The sequence below is a fragment of the Camelus bactrianus genome, chromosome 20 (assembly GCF_048773025.1).
Source record: "Camelus bactrianus isolate YW-2024 breed Bactrian camel chromosome 20, ASM4877302v1, whole genome shotgun sequence".
NCBI classification, from domain to species: domain Eukaryota; kingdom Metazoa; phylum Chordata; class Mammalia; order Artiodactyla; family Camelidae; genus Camelus; species Camelus bactrianus.
In genome coordinates, this window is record NC_133558.1 from 1,741,189 (window position 1) to 1,756,955 (window position 15,767).

Below are 15,767 nucleotides of genomic sequence, written 5' to 3' on the forward strand. Positions count from 1 at the left end.
GCAGCCCACACCAGCTCCCTCATCACAAGGAGGCTTTGCTGTTGGAGCCCCCCCCCCCCCGCCCCCACCAGGCCCAAGAGCAGCAGCCGACCAGCTGCCTGGGTGAGTGCGTTCTGTTCTGCTGACACGTCGGCTCCAGCGCAACAGGAACAGACGGCTGCTCCCTCCTCACTGTGGGCCTCTCACTGCGACTTTTGTGCCATTAGCACGATTGTGTTCCATGTGCATTTTTCAGTATGGCGTGGACCGACTGACTCACAAAACACAAAGACCTTTCTGCCCCATCCTGCTGGAGTTCTTGGGACGACCCATCATGGGTCTACCACTTCCACGCCCACAATTAAGATAATCCGCTCTGAGGGTGAAGGACGAGAGATGAAACCAGGCTTTGTCTCCTGCCCTATTGATAGTTTTGTCCCCCACTTTTTAATATGAGAAAAAGTGACTTCCTTTTTTTTTTTAAACGCGTAACCACCTTTCACATCCAGGTGCTTGGACTTCATAAACCCTCCCCCGACATCTTCATACACTTGAAGCCCCGCTAGATAGCAGAGCTGGAAAACCCCAAACCCCATTTATTAGACAATTATTGTCCTGAGTATAGTATCAGTTCCCAAAGAAGTTGAGAAGTAAATGGAATGAAACATGGTCCATTCTCTCCTAGCCATTCAGATGGATAGAAAGAGAAAGTGTTTCCGCGTAGTGGGTGGTGGCTCTGATGGGCGTGCGCAGCACGATGGGGGCAAGCCGGAGCTGGCTGCACGGCGGGATGACCCACAGGGGTGCCAGCTGACCTGGGTGTGCAGGGAGGAGTGGTCTTCCGGGTGGGGAGGGGAGGAAGAGCAAACTAAGCAGAGTCCCTGCGTGTGAGGGGCTCGCAGGAGGGGGCTCTGAGGGCGGGTGGGGGGTGTGGGCTGGGAGTGGTGGGGGGCGGGGGAGGGGCTGAGCAGGCTAGAACTGGTCAAGCGGGCTGGACTGTGAAGGGCCCTGAGGCCATTCTGAGGAATTTGTGTTTTATTCCAGCCTCACACGGTAACCCAGCACCTGAAAGATGGGTGCCCATGGGCAGAGGCACTGAGAGACTCAGGGGCGGTTCATCTAAGCTGTGAATCACCTAAATCCTGGAAGGTGTTCTTCAGAATTTGGGTTTCAGTTATTTTACTTTTTTCAGTTATTTTATTCAGTTCATTATTTTGCAGTTACACTCTCATTTAAAATCCGAGTTAAATTAACAGAATCTTGTTACTCCGGAGATTTTTTAAATGTTTCCTGATTATAAGATTTCAAGAAATAGCTAAATAACTGAATAGAAGTTTCTCTCTCTCTCTCTTCCTTTCCTTTCTTTCCTTTCTTCTCATCTAGGGAAGCTCATTTTCTCATCTGGTCTGGAATCCTTTGGGTGATCCATTTCAAAATTAAGTGAAGAGCAAAATGACCAGAACTCATCGGGCATAGGGGTGCACCAGGGGGACAGCTGGCTCTGGGCAGCCCTGCTCCAAGGTTCCAGGCCTTGCTGAAGGGAACTGCATGGATTTGCATGAGGAGCTCACAGAACTGCCTCCTCAGATGCTGAGTTAGAGCGACCTAATGCCTTGACCAGAGCAGCTCTGACGGGGCCCCGCAGCACTAAAACTAAACAAGCAAACAAAGGGACACGGTGGTGAGCAGGCAGGCTCTGCCGTGCAGGCCCGCCTCAGCCAGACGCGCAGCCAGGAGCAGCAGCCCTCCAGCGGTGGGAACTGGACTTGAACGTTCACAGGGCGGTGGCCTTGGAGGCCCAGGAGGGTTAGTGCTGCTCAGTGTCTGGGCAGTGGGACACCCTTGAAAACGCCCTGGATTTCCCACAAAGGGCAGGAGGGTTGATTCCAAAATGCGGTCTTGGATATGTTTATCTGAAGCAAAAGGACCACCAGGCATCCTCCAGCAAAGACGGTTTATTCAGGATCAGCAGAGAATCTCAACCACTGGGAGACACAGGCAAGTCCCCGTCCTGCAGGGAAGGAGAAGCTTTTATAGACGGGACAGGACGTGAGCTGGCTTAGCAGACAGTCCCTGGCTTTCCACTGGCCGAGTCCTTGTGGGAAAGAAGAATCTTTCTTCTGTTAAGCTCTGCTGTCGTCACAGGGGTGAGAGCTCCCCCTGCTGGTCTCCCAAACCTATTTAACTGAGTTCGCATGTTAATTTTTACAGATACCACAGAACAAAAGCAAAAAGGGAGATGAGATATACATTTTCATTATTCCTGCTTGGGGAGAGTAGTCAGAACACTTTACTTGTTTTTAAGTGAAAGCAAGAAGTCCCAGCCCGTTCTAGGCACCCATCCACCGGAGACAGAGAACCTGAGCCCCTCAAAGGAAAGGTGAGTGTTCGCTGAGCCCCTGGACATGGCGGGGTTGGGGGAGGGGCTCCACACCCGGTCCCTCCGCCGCCTTACCCTCCCCTCCCCACCTCCCACCTGCGGCACACACTTCCAGGGCCACCCGACCTCCACCTGCGCCAGGCCCAGGGAGTGCTCATCCTGTGGGTCATCTAGGCAACACGATGGGCAAAGTCCCTGGGTCATCCACAGCATTAACTTCGGCTAACTTGATGTTTGCACAACAGCTTTAATAACTTTATTTCACGAACCACTGAGCATTCATGAAGTGGCGACCGTGACGCACCAGCTGGTGGAATGAATTATTTCATTCATACCACAAACTTTTATTGAGCACCTACTGTAGGCCAGGAGCCACAGTAAGGTCTGGTGATACGATGATGGAGACACAGTTCCTCTTCTGAAGGTGCCAGGTAGACATCGTGAGATAACGGAAAAATGTAAACTGGTCTTGGCCACTGGCTGCTGGCACAGGCCTCCTGGAACCCCTGTAGTGCCTGAGTGGTAAGAACCCCGGGGGCAGCTTTGTCTCATGTTTGGTCTTTCACCCTGGCTCCTGACACAGGACTCCTGAAACTCTTGTAATTTCCTGGGGGACAGGAGTGTCCTTTGTTCTAATGAGGTGACTTGGGGTGGCTCCTGGGTGAGGGCTGGTCACCGGGAAAACCCAGCCGTGATCAGCAGCTTGGACTCTTCAGCCCCACCCCCTTCCCTTGAGAAGGGAGAGGGGCTGAAAAATGGAATTAATAACTGATCACGCCCATGTGAGGAAGCTCCGTAAAATCCCAACAGTACGAGGTTTGGAGAGTTTCGGGGGGGTGAACACATCCACAAGGGGAGGGTGACACACCCCAGCTCCATGGGGACGGAAGCTCCTGCAAGCAGGACCCTCCCAGACCTCACCCAAGTATCCTTCCATCTGTGTCCTTAACCACATCCTTTAGTGAACTGGTAAACGTGAGTGTTTCCCTGGGTTCTGGGAGCTGCTCTAGCAGATTGATCACACCTGAGGAGGGGGTCGTGGGGACATCTGATTTGTAACCAAGTCGGACAGAAGTTGTGGGTAACCTAGGGACTGGGGACTGGCACCTGTGGGACAAGGGAGCAGCCTTGTGGGGCTGTCTCCAGGAGCAGAGTGTTAGCATTGAGTTACTGCAGGACACCAAGCTGGTGTGCTGGAGAATTGCTTGGTGTGGGAAGACCTCCCACATCCCACACATTTGGTGACCAGGTGGTCAGAAGTGAAGTGTCTGAGGAGTAAAGGAGACATGCAGGAGAAACTCAGGAGCAAAGAAGTCAGTTTTTCCTGATTCAGGGCAAAGAGTGAACTGAGCTGGTTTTTTAAAATACATACATGCAAACAAATGAAATTTGATGTGATACGTGCTCTAAGGGGCAAGAACAAGTAGCAGCAGCAAGATGTCTGGCTGGCGGAATCCAGAAAGGTGTCCCAGAATCCGCAGCAGTGGCTGAAATCTGAAGACTGAGATGCACGTGACACCCTTGCGTTTCTTCACAGCACGGGATTAAGTGAAAACGGGACTCTGGGAACCCCCGGAGGTGATGTTCACTGTCGATGCTAGCTCGATTTATCTCGTTTTAATAGCACCGCTTCCTCGTTAGACTCAGGGTAAACACACGGTTACGACTTACTCGTTTGCAGTAAATGCTCAACCCCCAGTGCCAGTTTGGCAGGAAGTTCTGTTATCTCCCTTTTTCGAATGGGCTCCTATTGAATCAGCCCCTGGCGCTTTCGCTATGGAGGAGGCCGGGAGAATGACCGCAGGCCAGCTTCCCTTCCCCAGGGAGACCGTGCTCAGTACCCGTCTGCGATGCCTCCTCGCGGCCACAAGACGGTGCTGTGGCATCGCAGAGACGCAGGGTCACAGCGCAGCTGCCGGGCCTCCATGCGCCTGCTGGTTTTCCGAGATGACGCCACATCCTGGCCTCCTTTGGAGCTCAGCTCATCCCTCCCACACCAAGGGCTAGACGGCTCCCAGGCGGGTATTCCACAGTGCCCCGGTCCTCCCGCGGGGTCCACCCCCCCGGGGGTCTGGCTGTTTTCCTTACATGTCTTCGCTGCACAAAGACGCGAACACTCCCCTCCCACTGGACAGTAGCCTCACTTGCCCTCCCTGTAAGGAAGTCTACCTTCAATTATTCCAGGGCGCCTGCACCCACCTGCCCCAGTTTGACTCATTTATTTTCTGTAATAATCTGAGGGCATCATCGCAGTGAGTCTCACAAGAAAGGGGGAAAAACAACCCCAAATTTCATCTTTGAGGACATTCTAGTACATTCGGAAATACCGTTAGCACTTTTCCCTCTGACAGAGGTCATTCTAAAATGAAAACGACTTCCCGAGCTCACAAGACAAGGTGGCCTGTCCACTGCTGGCACGAGAGCGTGTCAGAGAGGCCACGCCCTCACTCCTGAACCCGAGGAAAGCAGCAGACAGACCATCCCAGCTCTGGCGTGCAAACTGCAGCTGGGGTGGTTCTCACTACATCGTGAACGCGAGGGAAGCCTTCCTGCTGCTCCATGGGGCCATCCCAGGACACGGGAATCAGGCATAGACCTGGGGAGACTGTGGGTCACAACGGTAGGTGGGCTGCCAGATGAGGTGGTACAACCCAGAAACTGCTGGAAAAAGGGAAAAAGAGACAATTAGCCTGAACAGCTCACCAGCACCCCTCCCCGACACATCCGCAGGCTCTGGCTCAGTACCCCTCTGCCTTCTGCGGGATAGCCTTGACCTTGAACGTGCATCCCGTGTGCCCCCTATCCAGCTTCCCCAAGGAAAACATCCGGCCAAACTGCAGGACAACGTCACCCCCAGGAGAGTCACTGATGCTTTCAGATACTGAACGTTTCCATCACCACGGGGTCCCGCCATGCGCTCTTATAATCACACTCCCTCCAGCCCCAAACCCTGGCAACCAGTAATCTGTTCTCCGTTTCTAGAATTTGTCATTTCAAGAATATTCCACAAACGGAGTCGTACAGTAAGGAGCCTCTGGAATTGGCGTTCTCCGCTCAGCGTAATTCTCTGGACGTTTGCACAGGCTGCTCGGTGTATGACTAGTTCATTCCCTTTGATCGCGCTCATGCCAGGGACTTTCCCTTTTTACCCTGGATACCCGCCTGGGGCGGGAGGAGGCGGGAGGCCCTGGCAGGAGGGCGCCGCCTCTTCCCCGCGCGCGGTTCCCGCCAGCGGCCTCGGCGCGGAGCCCCGCGGTCCTGCTTGGACACGAGGGGCGGGGACAGGTCGGGGAGGGGACATGGGGCGGGGCGCCGAATGCGGGGTGAGGTCCGAACAGGTCGGGGGCGGGGCGTGGGCGGGGAGTTGGTGAGGGTCGCCTAGGGGCGGGGCCGAGGCGGCGCTCGGGGGCGGGGCGGGGTGGGGCGTGCGCGCTGCCCGAGCCCCCGCGCCCATCCCCGCGGAGCGTGCCCGCCGCCCTGCGCCCGCCCGCCCGCCAGTGTCGGTGAGTTCGCAGCCTGCGCGGCCAGAACGTGGCGTGGACGCGCAGCGTCTTCCCGGAGGCGTGCCCACGTCCTGCTGCTCACCCCGGGCGTGCGCCGGCCGAGGTGAGTGTCCGCGCCAGCCGGGGCCCGGGCCTGGGGACCCTTCCCGGGGCGAGGGTCTCCGCGGGCTCCCGCTCCCTGCGTGTGGCCGAGACGACGACGACTCCTCCTCCGAGCCCTGCCACATGGCGGTGGGGGCCAAGCGGTCGCAGGCCCGCCGCTGCCCTCAGCCTGGACGTCGGGAAGCGGGCAGCCGGGGGTCAGCGAGGGGGCCGCGCGGTGACCCGTCGGGCGCGGCCTCTGCCCAGGGTCCCATGCAGTCTGTGCCAGGACCTGCAACTCAGCCCCTGTAGCGTTAGTCTCTGAGAATGTCAGCCAAAGAAATGTAGAAAGAGGAGCTTCCTGCACGGCTGTTTATGGTTCCGGGGAAAATGGAAAGGGTGCAATTTGGGAAGAGAGAAGCGGTCGGGGATGGGCGTGCAAGCCCCAGTGCAGCCACCAGGGAGTGTTAACTGGCTGTTAGCATGATAGGCGCTGCCTGGCCGTCGTGAAATAGCTTTTGGTTGCGGATTAAGATGAAATAGTGTGCATCAAAAAAAATCAGCCCATTTGATGTGGTATATATATTTGATAACCACGTGGCTCGTTTTTCCTGTTGACCGCTAAGTGCGTGACTCCTAAGGGAGGAGAAGCCTATCCGTGCTGTGGATTGGGGCAAGGAAGGTCGGGGGGACGTGGCAGCTCCAAAAGCAAGTCAGGAGCCCAGCTTGAGTCTATTTTGGACAAGTAGCCTACTTCCTGGGCCGCAGGTTTCTGTTCTGTACAACTTGGGGAGCTGGACCAGAAGGGGAGTCAGAAACCCAAAGGCCTCAAGTGGCCTGGCAGGTGATGTAAACACAGCAAGTGGGCCGAACAGAGCAATAGGGAATGGTGAGGCCTGGGGACACGAAGAATGCATGCCCTGCTGCCAGCACGAAAGTTAAAGCTTATCTTCCAAACCAGTGTCTTTGGTCCCTCACCCTGGGAATCTCAGGATGAGGTGTCCCCTAAGTCTGCAGTGACACGATGACCTGTCTGAGGTAATCAGGTCATATCACTCCTGCATAACATGTCACAATGGCTTTCTTTTAGTCTCAGGATACAATCTTGGCCTCTGTCCTACAGATCCCACCCGGCTCTCTATTTTAACCACAGGCGGGTCAAACAGGCTTTCTGTGTCATGTTATTTTTTTTAATTTTGTTTTGTCTTAGGGGGGATTAAGTTTGTTTATACATATATATATATATTTAATGGAGGTACTGTAGATTGAACCCAGGACCTTGTACATGCTAAGCATAAACTCTACCACTGAGCTATACCCTCCCCCTGAAACAGGCTCTCTGGAACCCCTCACACCAGTTCCCACCTCCTGCCTTACGCACGCTGGTCCCTCTGCCTGGACCTGTACATGGCTGTACATTGACCTCCCCGCCTGTCTCCCCTCCTTCCTCAGCGTCTGTTTTCTCTCCTAGGTTGTCGGGGTCACTAAGGAGAGTGACTGAGCCTGCAAGCCGGGCGCCCACCACACTCAGCCCTTCTGTGCCCAGAATTAGCAGCGCAGCCTCCTCTTGGCGGGATTCAGAGAGAGCGTCCACCTCCTAGAGCATGGCAGGTCAGCTACGGGGGGGGGTTAAACTTTTTAAAACTAAAATGTTATTTAGAAGTTGAATACAGTGTTATAGAAGCTCCAGACAACACTGAAGTGTAAAACTTGTTTATAATGTCGACTGCTCTCTGGAAGTATCTGGTTTTGTATTTTCTTACTTGTTTTATTGTCTGTTTCAACCCCACCGAAATACAAGTTTCTCAAAAGTAAGGGTGGTGCTTGTCCTGTCTCGGCCCTGGAGGCAGCACTGCCCCAGAAGAGAACCATTGGTGTGGATATTTCTTTTTTTCCCTTTGGTTTTTGTTTGTTATTTTGTTGGGGTTTGTTTTGTTTTGTTTTGTTTTGTTTTAGATATTTCATTTGAATCCATTTTCTACTAAGCCCCCACATAGAGTTACTTAATAACAGAGTCTGAGAAGCTCAAATAAAAGTGTTAATTATTAATATAACTCACAGAATTCAACCTTTACACTCAGCTGAATGCCCCAGGACTGTTTGCTTCAAACTAACATTTATATTTGTTCCTTAAGGGCTTAAATGGAATAATTAAAATCAAGAGTTTAAACATTTTGGTCTTAGATGTTCCCGGGGAAAATTTAAACAAACCCCCACAGCTGCCTCCGAGAAGAAATTGGTGGAACCTTTCAGACGAGGGAAATGCTACTTCAGAGGCTGTTAACGACACAGGCAGGACCTGTCAGAATCCGCTGTTCTTACAGCCTCTTGTCAGCCTTGCTCCCGAGAGCCAGACTCCGCACAGTCCCTGCCTCCCCCGGGGACGAGGGATCCGATTTTTCATATCTTGTTTAAGTGTCAAATTTTGACGAAGGGGAAGGAAGCAGAGCTGTGTGTCTGGGACAGATGCCTGCTGGCGAAGGGTTCACATGGAAGGTCCGTTATGGTCTTGTCCTCTTACGATGTTGGACAGCAGGGCTAAATTTCTCAGAGGATGACCCGAACAGAGGGGGCTGTTACAGAACTCAGCTGTGTTACTTTCGGGGCGTCGTAATTTGACCCGCTGTGTAGCTGTGTATCAGTGAACTCAGGTGGTGATAAACTACAGTACAGCCAGATTGTTTTAAATGCTTGTGATTTTAAAACTGCCACCCATAAAATAAAAAAGGTCGGTATTTCTTTGCTTCGGCCATTGTGACGCACCTGGACACTACCTTGTCCCCTTAGTGATTGCTGAATTCTGACAGAGGGGTCGTCCTTCAAGAGCAGTCGTTTCTTGTCCAGGTTTAGGTAAGAAAGTGCTCATAGTCTACGCACACCAGGAGCCCAGGTCTTTCAACGGGTCCCTGAAGGACGTGGCGGTGGCGGAGCTGGGCCGGCAGGGCTGCAGCATCACCGTGTCTGATCTCTACGCCATGGACTTTGAGCCGAGGGCCACGAGGAACGATATCACTGGTGAGTCACGGGGTAAACCGGCTTTTGAAGCTTCCTCGTGTGTGCGTCTTTTTCCTGAGGAGTAACTGACATAACATGTTCGTTTCAGGTGCACACCAGAAGGATTCGGTGCTTGTATACGTTGCAAAATGGCCACCACAATAGTTACAGTTTTTTCCTCTTGTGTTAAGAACTTTCAAGATCTGCTCCTTCAGATGTGCAGTTGTCTTCACTGTGGTTGCCGTGCTGTGCATGGCGTCCCCATGACTTACTCATCTAACAGCTGAAAGTTTGTCCATCTGACCCCTTCATCTGTATCACCCACCACCCCACCCCCCGTGCCAGGCAGCCACCAATCTGTTTTCTGTATTCATGAGCTCGGTCATTTTTGGTTTGGGTTTGGGTTTTAAGATTCCACATAAAAGTGAGATCATGCAGTATTTGTCTGAGGCCTGCAAGGTCCATCCTTGTTGAGGCCTTAGCATGAGGCCTGCAAGGTCCATCCTTGTTGTTGCAAATGGCAAGGTTTCCTTCCTTTTGATGGCTGAATGGTACTCCCCTATGTGTACAGATCACAGCTTCTTTGTCCAGTCGTCCATCGATGGGCATTTAGGTTGTTTCTGTGTCTTGGCTGTTGTAAATAATTCTGTAGTAGACAATGAGGTACAGATTTTTTTTTTTTGAGAGAGAGAGTGCTTTCATTTTCTTCAGATAAATACCCAGAAGTGGAATTACTAGGTTATGTGATAGTTCTATTATAATTTTTTGAGGAACCTCCACACTGTTCTCTATAGTGGCTGCACCAGTTTACATTCCCACCAGCAGTGCCCAAGGGTTCCTTTTTCTCCACATCCCCCCAGCACTCATCTCTTGTCTTTTGGATGAGAGCCATTCTGACAGGCGAGAAGTGGTCTCTCACTGTCGCTTTGACTTGAATTTCCCTGATGACTAGTGATGCTGAGCATCTTTTCATGGGCCTGTTGGCATCTGTATGTTCTCTTTGGAAAGATGTCTGTTCAGATCCTTTGCCCATTCTTAAATCAGATTGGTTGTTTGGGTTGGTTTTTTTTTTTTGCCTTATTTATATGTTTTTAATTAAAAAGTGTTTGAAAACAAAGCTAATCATTGCACATGCTGTACAGTTCTCAAGTCGAGAAAGTCTACAGTGCAAGTCTTCTTCCCCATCCCCCAGCCACCAGGTCTCTCTGCCCCCAAGTGTCACCTGCTGTCTCTCGATCTTTCTGGAGATTGTCTGTGTCTGGACACACCCTAAGGCGACTCAGGGTACACCCTCCAGTTCCCTGCGCTCTTTTCAGAAAGGGGAGCATGCGCCGTACTTTGCTTTGCGCGTTGCTTGCTTTTTTGCTGCTGCAGAGTCCCCCACGGTGTGGAGGTGCCACTAAAGGGCATTTAGGTTGTTTCTCCCTTCCGCTGTTACAAACAGAGCGCAGCGGGCAGCGCGGCCAGGTGGGCCGTCCTACCTGTGCACCTGTATCCAGGAGACGAGCTCCGGTCGGGGGGACTATGGGTTTTTCGTTCTCGCAGATGATGTCAGATTGCTTCCCGTTGGTGCTGCGGCTCGTCTCCCACAAGCAGTGCCGCAAGTGCTGGTTCCTTCCCTCTTACCAATTTTTTGATAATTGCCAATCTGATAGGTGGAAAAATGGTCTCTCTGCACAGTTCTCCTTTGCCTTTCTCACACTGTAAGTGAGTGTTACCATTTTTGTATATATTTAAGAAGCATTTTTTCCAGCTTGATTGAGATATAATTGACAAAGGATTCAAGGTGTACAATATGATGTCTTGAAGATTTTTTTTAATATTCTTTTAAAAAAGCTAAATACTTGTAGCTTTTCATTTATGTTAATATTTTATATTTATAAATATTTACATTGATATTTTAATAAAAATTTAAATATTTTCTTTCCTGTGAATTATCTGTTCATATTTCTTACTTACTCTTCTGTTAGTCTTTTTTTAATTGATTTTGAAGAGCTCTTTATATATTAAAAAATTAGCCTAGAGTGTGGGATATGAAGTGTAAATACATTTTTACCTAATTTTTTTTAGTTTTGACTTTGCTTGTGGTGGGTTTTTTTTCACACAAGAGTTCATTTACTTTTGCTTAGTTGGCTTTTGATTAGCGGTCATTTTTTAATATGCAATTTACTTTTTTCTTAAAATTTTTTTTATTTTTAAAATTGAACTATAGTTGATTTACAATGTCATATTAGTTTCTGATATTCAACATAATGATTCAGTTATACATAAATATATTGTTTTTCATATTCTTTTTCATTATAAGTTACTACAAGGTACTAAATATAGTTCCCTGTGCTGTACGGTAGGTCCTTGTTGTTTATCTATTTTATACATAGTAGTTTGTATCTGCAGATTCCTAACTCCCGATTTATCCCTCCCCACCTTTTCCCCTTTGGTAGTAATAAGTTGGTTTTCTATGCCTGTGTGTCTGCTTCTGTTTTATTAATAAGTTTGTTTTTATCATTTTTCCAGACTCCACATATAAGTGATACAGTATGATGTTTGTCTTTCTCTGACTAGAGGTCAAACTTTCTGACACCTGGATTTTGTGTCATATAAAGTATATAAGCTTATTTTTTTTTTACATTGTTATAGTTTCTTGTGATATTTGACAGGTTCCGCTTTTTAAATTTAAATAGTTTATCTGTTCGGGGTTTATTTTGGTGTGTGATGTGGGTCCAGGTTTTTTCTGAGAACCTAGCTGTCTCACCACCGTTTATTTCGTGACCCAGCTGTTGCCCCGATTTAAAATGCCAACTTCGCTGTGATCTAATTCCCACGCAGGTTTGACTCTGTCTGCTCCTGGCGTGCTGGTTTGGTTTTCCCCTCCGTGACTCAGTACCACGTGGCTTTAATTATTTTGGCAAGTTTAACGTCTGATGGAGTTAAATCACCCTCTTTTCCCTTATTTTCTATTTTTCCCCAACTACTTTTATTTTTCTTTTCTACTTTGGGGGATGGGGAGGTAATTAGGTTTGTTTATTTATTTTTAATGGAGGTGCTGGGGATTGAACCCAGGACCTTGTGTGTGCTAATTAAGCACGCGCTCCACCCCCTGAGCTATACCCTCCCCCCTTTTTACTTATCCCTACAGTCTTTTGAATTAGTGTTCCAGATTCAAAACGTAACGGGTGATGCCTCTATTGAGGCCCCGTTGAGTTTACAGATGGACTTTACGGGGCCGAGTGTTTTTGTCCCGGAGATGGGGGTGGCCCTTCTTTTGCTTTGTTCCGTTACAACCTTCCAGGTCTGTTTATGAGTTTTGTTTATGCAGATACTGCGTGATTCCTGTCACCTGGGTTCCGTTACCCTACGCAAAGAGGTTTACTGTGTGCGTGTCCAGCTCTGTGAATTTTCTCACTGTAGTAGTTTTCAGCTGATTTTCTGGGGCTTTCTGATAGACAGTCAGATCATCTGCAAATAATCATTTCTCCTCCGCGTTTCCGGTATTTAATTCCTTTGCTTTCCTTCTGTCTGTGGTTGTGTTAAGGACCCGCGACTTAAAATTTAGTGCTGATGGGAGTAACTGGCATCGTTGTCTTTCCTCTCTTTTAAGAAACCAATCAACTGTTTCCTCTCAATGAGCCGCGGAGCACAGGCTGGGAAAACTGAGAGGATTATGCGAAGGGACTCCTGGTTTTCCAGTGAATCAGGTGGTGACAAGGCTCGCTGTAAGAAGCATTTTAAGTGCGGTGAACTGACGGGCAGAGGGGGGACCCTGCAAGTCCGGCACGGCCCCGGGGCAGCGGCCCGGCGTTTCGCTGTGGCTCCTCGCAGATCTTGCTCTGCCCACGAAGGGCCTGCTGGTGCCAGCTTTGGACGTCTGCAAGTGCAGGTGTAGATGGGGACCTGCTTTATTCACTGGCGCTGCCGGAGTCTTGCACACCGGCACCTCGCCGCATGCGTGCTGTAGCTCGCCAGTTCTCCTGCTGACTTGCATCTTCGCTGTCGGCTTCTACTTCAAGCCGTCAGTCAGCGTGTGTTCGCGGCTCTTGGATGTCCTCTTTCCCCTAGAGAGGCCTCCCCACACCACACTTACAAAAACAGTCCCATGTCCCGTGATACCTGGATACCTTGGCTTTGGCGCTTTTTCATTTTACCTGGAACGTATAAGATGGCCCGTGCGCATTTTCTCGTCTGTTTCCCATGATCAGAAGCACCCAGTGTCCACGGTGGGCACCACACCTTGGACCCGGTCCCTCCTGCTAAGGGTCCCACTCAGGGTCCCCGCGGAGCTTTGTGCACAGAAAGCGTCCAGCAGGGGCTGAGAGGAGGCGGTGCCCTGGGATGTTCTCAGCCCTTGGTGGCCCCTCTGCAGGCCCCCCGTGGTGGCAGGGTCACCCTGGGCCGTCTCCCCTCTGGTAGGCGGGGAGCTACCCTGCTCACAGGTATTATGAAGATGGAAAGGTGACGTGTGCAGCACAGCCCGCGGTGGGCGGCGAGTCCCGGTGATCTGATCGGTGCCTTTGGGTGACGCACTCTGGTTGTCGAGAACCCACTAAAGGCAAAGATCAAAGTGTAAACTTGTCTTTCGGTTTAGTGCTGCGGGCGTCCGGCAGGCCTCAGCCCACACCTCCTCCCACCCATGCTGCCGCCTGACCTCTCCACCCCAACCAGACCTGCTCCTCAGTCCCTGCGGCCACAGTGACTCCAACCCATTCGGAGCGTTTCTGTCTATGGGGAGTGGCCCCCTGTGCACAGGAAGCTTTAAGCCCCTTATCAGGGCTCACGAGACCTGGCCCACCTCTGCTGACACGTCCCCTGCGGCCCTCCCAGCCTCTCACCCCACGTCCTCCCCATGTGCTCCCCATGGCCCTTTCCTGGCCGGCCAGCTTGTCCTTGCCCAGAACGTCCTCCACTTCCCTCCAGTTCTCTGGGCTGCCTAGAGAACTCCTGCTCCGTCGTCAGAACCCCATCCACAGAGCTCACGCCCAGGGTCACTGGGCCGGTCACTGCCCTTTGGGCCACTGCGTTGTGACACACCCCAGTGTGAGGCCACCCGCGTCCCGGTGTGGGATGTGAGGCTTATCCAGCCCTGATGTTACACGGTGCGAGCAGACTCATCGTGTTTTGTGTGTTAATTGTTTGATTACTTATCCACGTCTCCTACTGGACTTGGAGTCCCTTGAAGGTCAGGACAGTGGCTGCTTCTCTTTGTGTCCACAGTCTGACCACAGGGCCTGGCACCTGGCGGGATCTCAGTGACTGTCTGGTGCCTTTAGGGGGTGAGGTGGGGGACGTCCAGGTGACAGTGATGCATGCGCTGCAGACGCCACCTGAGGAGAACATTTGTCGTGTTCCCCAGGCACCCTCTCTAACCCCGAGACCTTCAGTTACGGGGTGGAAGTGTATGAAGCCTACAAGAAGGCGGCTCTGAGCAGTGACATCGTCCAGGAGCAGAAAAAGGTTCAGGAGGCCGACCTGGTGATATTTCAGGTTTGTCTTTCCTCTGATCTTCCCGCCAAACTCCCGTCGTTCTGTGTGCAGGCCCTTCCCGGTGCTGAGTTCCCAGCACATCTGCACCCTCACTTCTGTCTACTTGGGTCGGGAGGCCCAGGGGCCGACACCGTCTGGAAGACCCTGACCCCTGGGAAGCGGGGTCTCCCTGTAGCCCGTGGTCCTGACACATCTGATCACATGGACGGCGCGTCCTCCGTTCCCCTGCCATCCCCTGCCCTGGACGTACTGGGGCTGCGTGAGAACCAGATTTGTCCACATGAGTGTTCTCAGGGTAACTTGGGCCAAGTGTGACTCCTGTCTTAGGCATCCTGGTCGTCAAGATGAGAATCTTCCTTTGTTGTCCCCTCACTGATGGCCTCACCCACCCACCCTCCCGTATTCGCCCACCAGTCATCCCAGATGGGGAGCTATTTGCAAATCAGGAAAAGGAGGCATAGAGAGGTTAAATAACTTGCCAGCACCCCACAGTGGAAGGTTGTGGAGCTTGGATTTTGGTGGCAAGTCTGAGTTGGATTTATAGTGAAAGCACATGAAATGTGGGCTTCTTTCCACCTTTGGTAACATTATTTCCTGGGCTCATATCTTTTCACTGATGGCATTGCTGGGTGCGGGGTTAGGGCAAACGTTGACCGGGACCAGGGCGGACGCCAGGGCATGCTCCTGCTGGTGTGTGGGATCTGAGGACCCCGCTTCAGTTTGTGTAGAACCTGAACTTTCTCAGAACCTACACCCTCACCCCCCCCCCAGCGTGGAGGGGGCAGATTTTTTCCCACACCTGCCCTCTATCCCCTGGACTGGGTGGGTCACAGGACTGCTCCCCAGAGCCGGGGGCCAGCAGAGCTTCCAGTGGGCATCTCCCAGCCCTCTGGGTTGGGGCCGGCACCAGGGGGCACAGAGCCACCTGTGACAGCAGCCAGGACGTGGTCAGCCCTGCCTGCTCTGCACACGGTCACCTGGGTGACGCTTGCCCGGCCCCCGGGGTGGGGGTGTGGAGGGGGGAGGGGGGAGGAGGGGAGGGGAGGGGAGGCTGCCCGAACCCCCAGATGGACAGACTGGAGCTGAAGCCCCTCCGCGCCGCGCCCGCAGTTCCCGCTGTACTGGTTCAGCGTGCCCGCAATCCTGAAGGGCTGGATGGACAGGGTGCTGTGCCAGGGCTTTGCCTTCGACCTGCCCGGCTTCTACGACGACGGCTTCCTCAAGGTAGGCGCCCGGAGGGCTGGTGTGCGTGGGGAGGGAAGGGGTGTCTCAGCAAGTCCTTTCTCATTTGCTTTTTGTCCGAGCAAACGTTGACTGGGCCCCAGCTGTGTGCACAGCCCGTGTGCTGCTTT

The 15,767-nt window shown here is 52.0% G+C and overlaps 1 protein-coding gene and 1 long non-coding RNA gene across 10 annotated transcripts in view; one reads left to right on the top strand and one right to left on the bottom strand.

Annotated features, from left to right (window-relative positions):
* NQO2 (N-ribosyldihydronicotinamide:quinone dehydrogenase 2) overlaps positions 1-15,767 on the top strand; it is a 37,105-nt gene that overhangs the window by 5,815 nt on the left and 15,523 nt on the right. For 3 of the 9 annotated variants that reach the window (XR_012500891.1, XM_074348025.1, XM_074348029.1), the window contains exons 1-5: positions 5,759-5,965; positions 7,415-7,554; positions 8,788-8,958; positions 14,285-14,415; positions 15,526-15,639. Coding sequence is in view for 8 of the 9 variants with exons in the window: in XM_074348025.1 (XP_074204126.1) it covers positions 7,548-7,554; positions 8,788-8,958; positions 14,285-14,415; positions 15,526-15,639 (423 nt within the window). In the remaining variant the exon portion in view is untranslated. Of the gene's footprint in view, positions 1-1,362; positions 2,360-5,757; positions 5,966-7,414; positions 7,555-8,787; positions 8,959-14,284; positions 14,416-15,525; positions 15,640-15,767 lie in introns of those variants that run through there. The other 6 variants (XM_045505627.2, XM_074348027.1, XM_074348030.1 and 3 more) reach the window with 4 other exon arrangements.
* Positions 4,617-6,321, bottom strand: LOC123612388 (uncharacterized). The gene is made up of 2 exons (XR_012500898.1): positions 5,945-6,321; positions 4,617-5,020 (listed from the first exon to the last, which is right to left on the bottom strand). It is a non-coding gene; the product is annotated as an uncharacterized LOC123612388 (long non-coding RNA).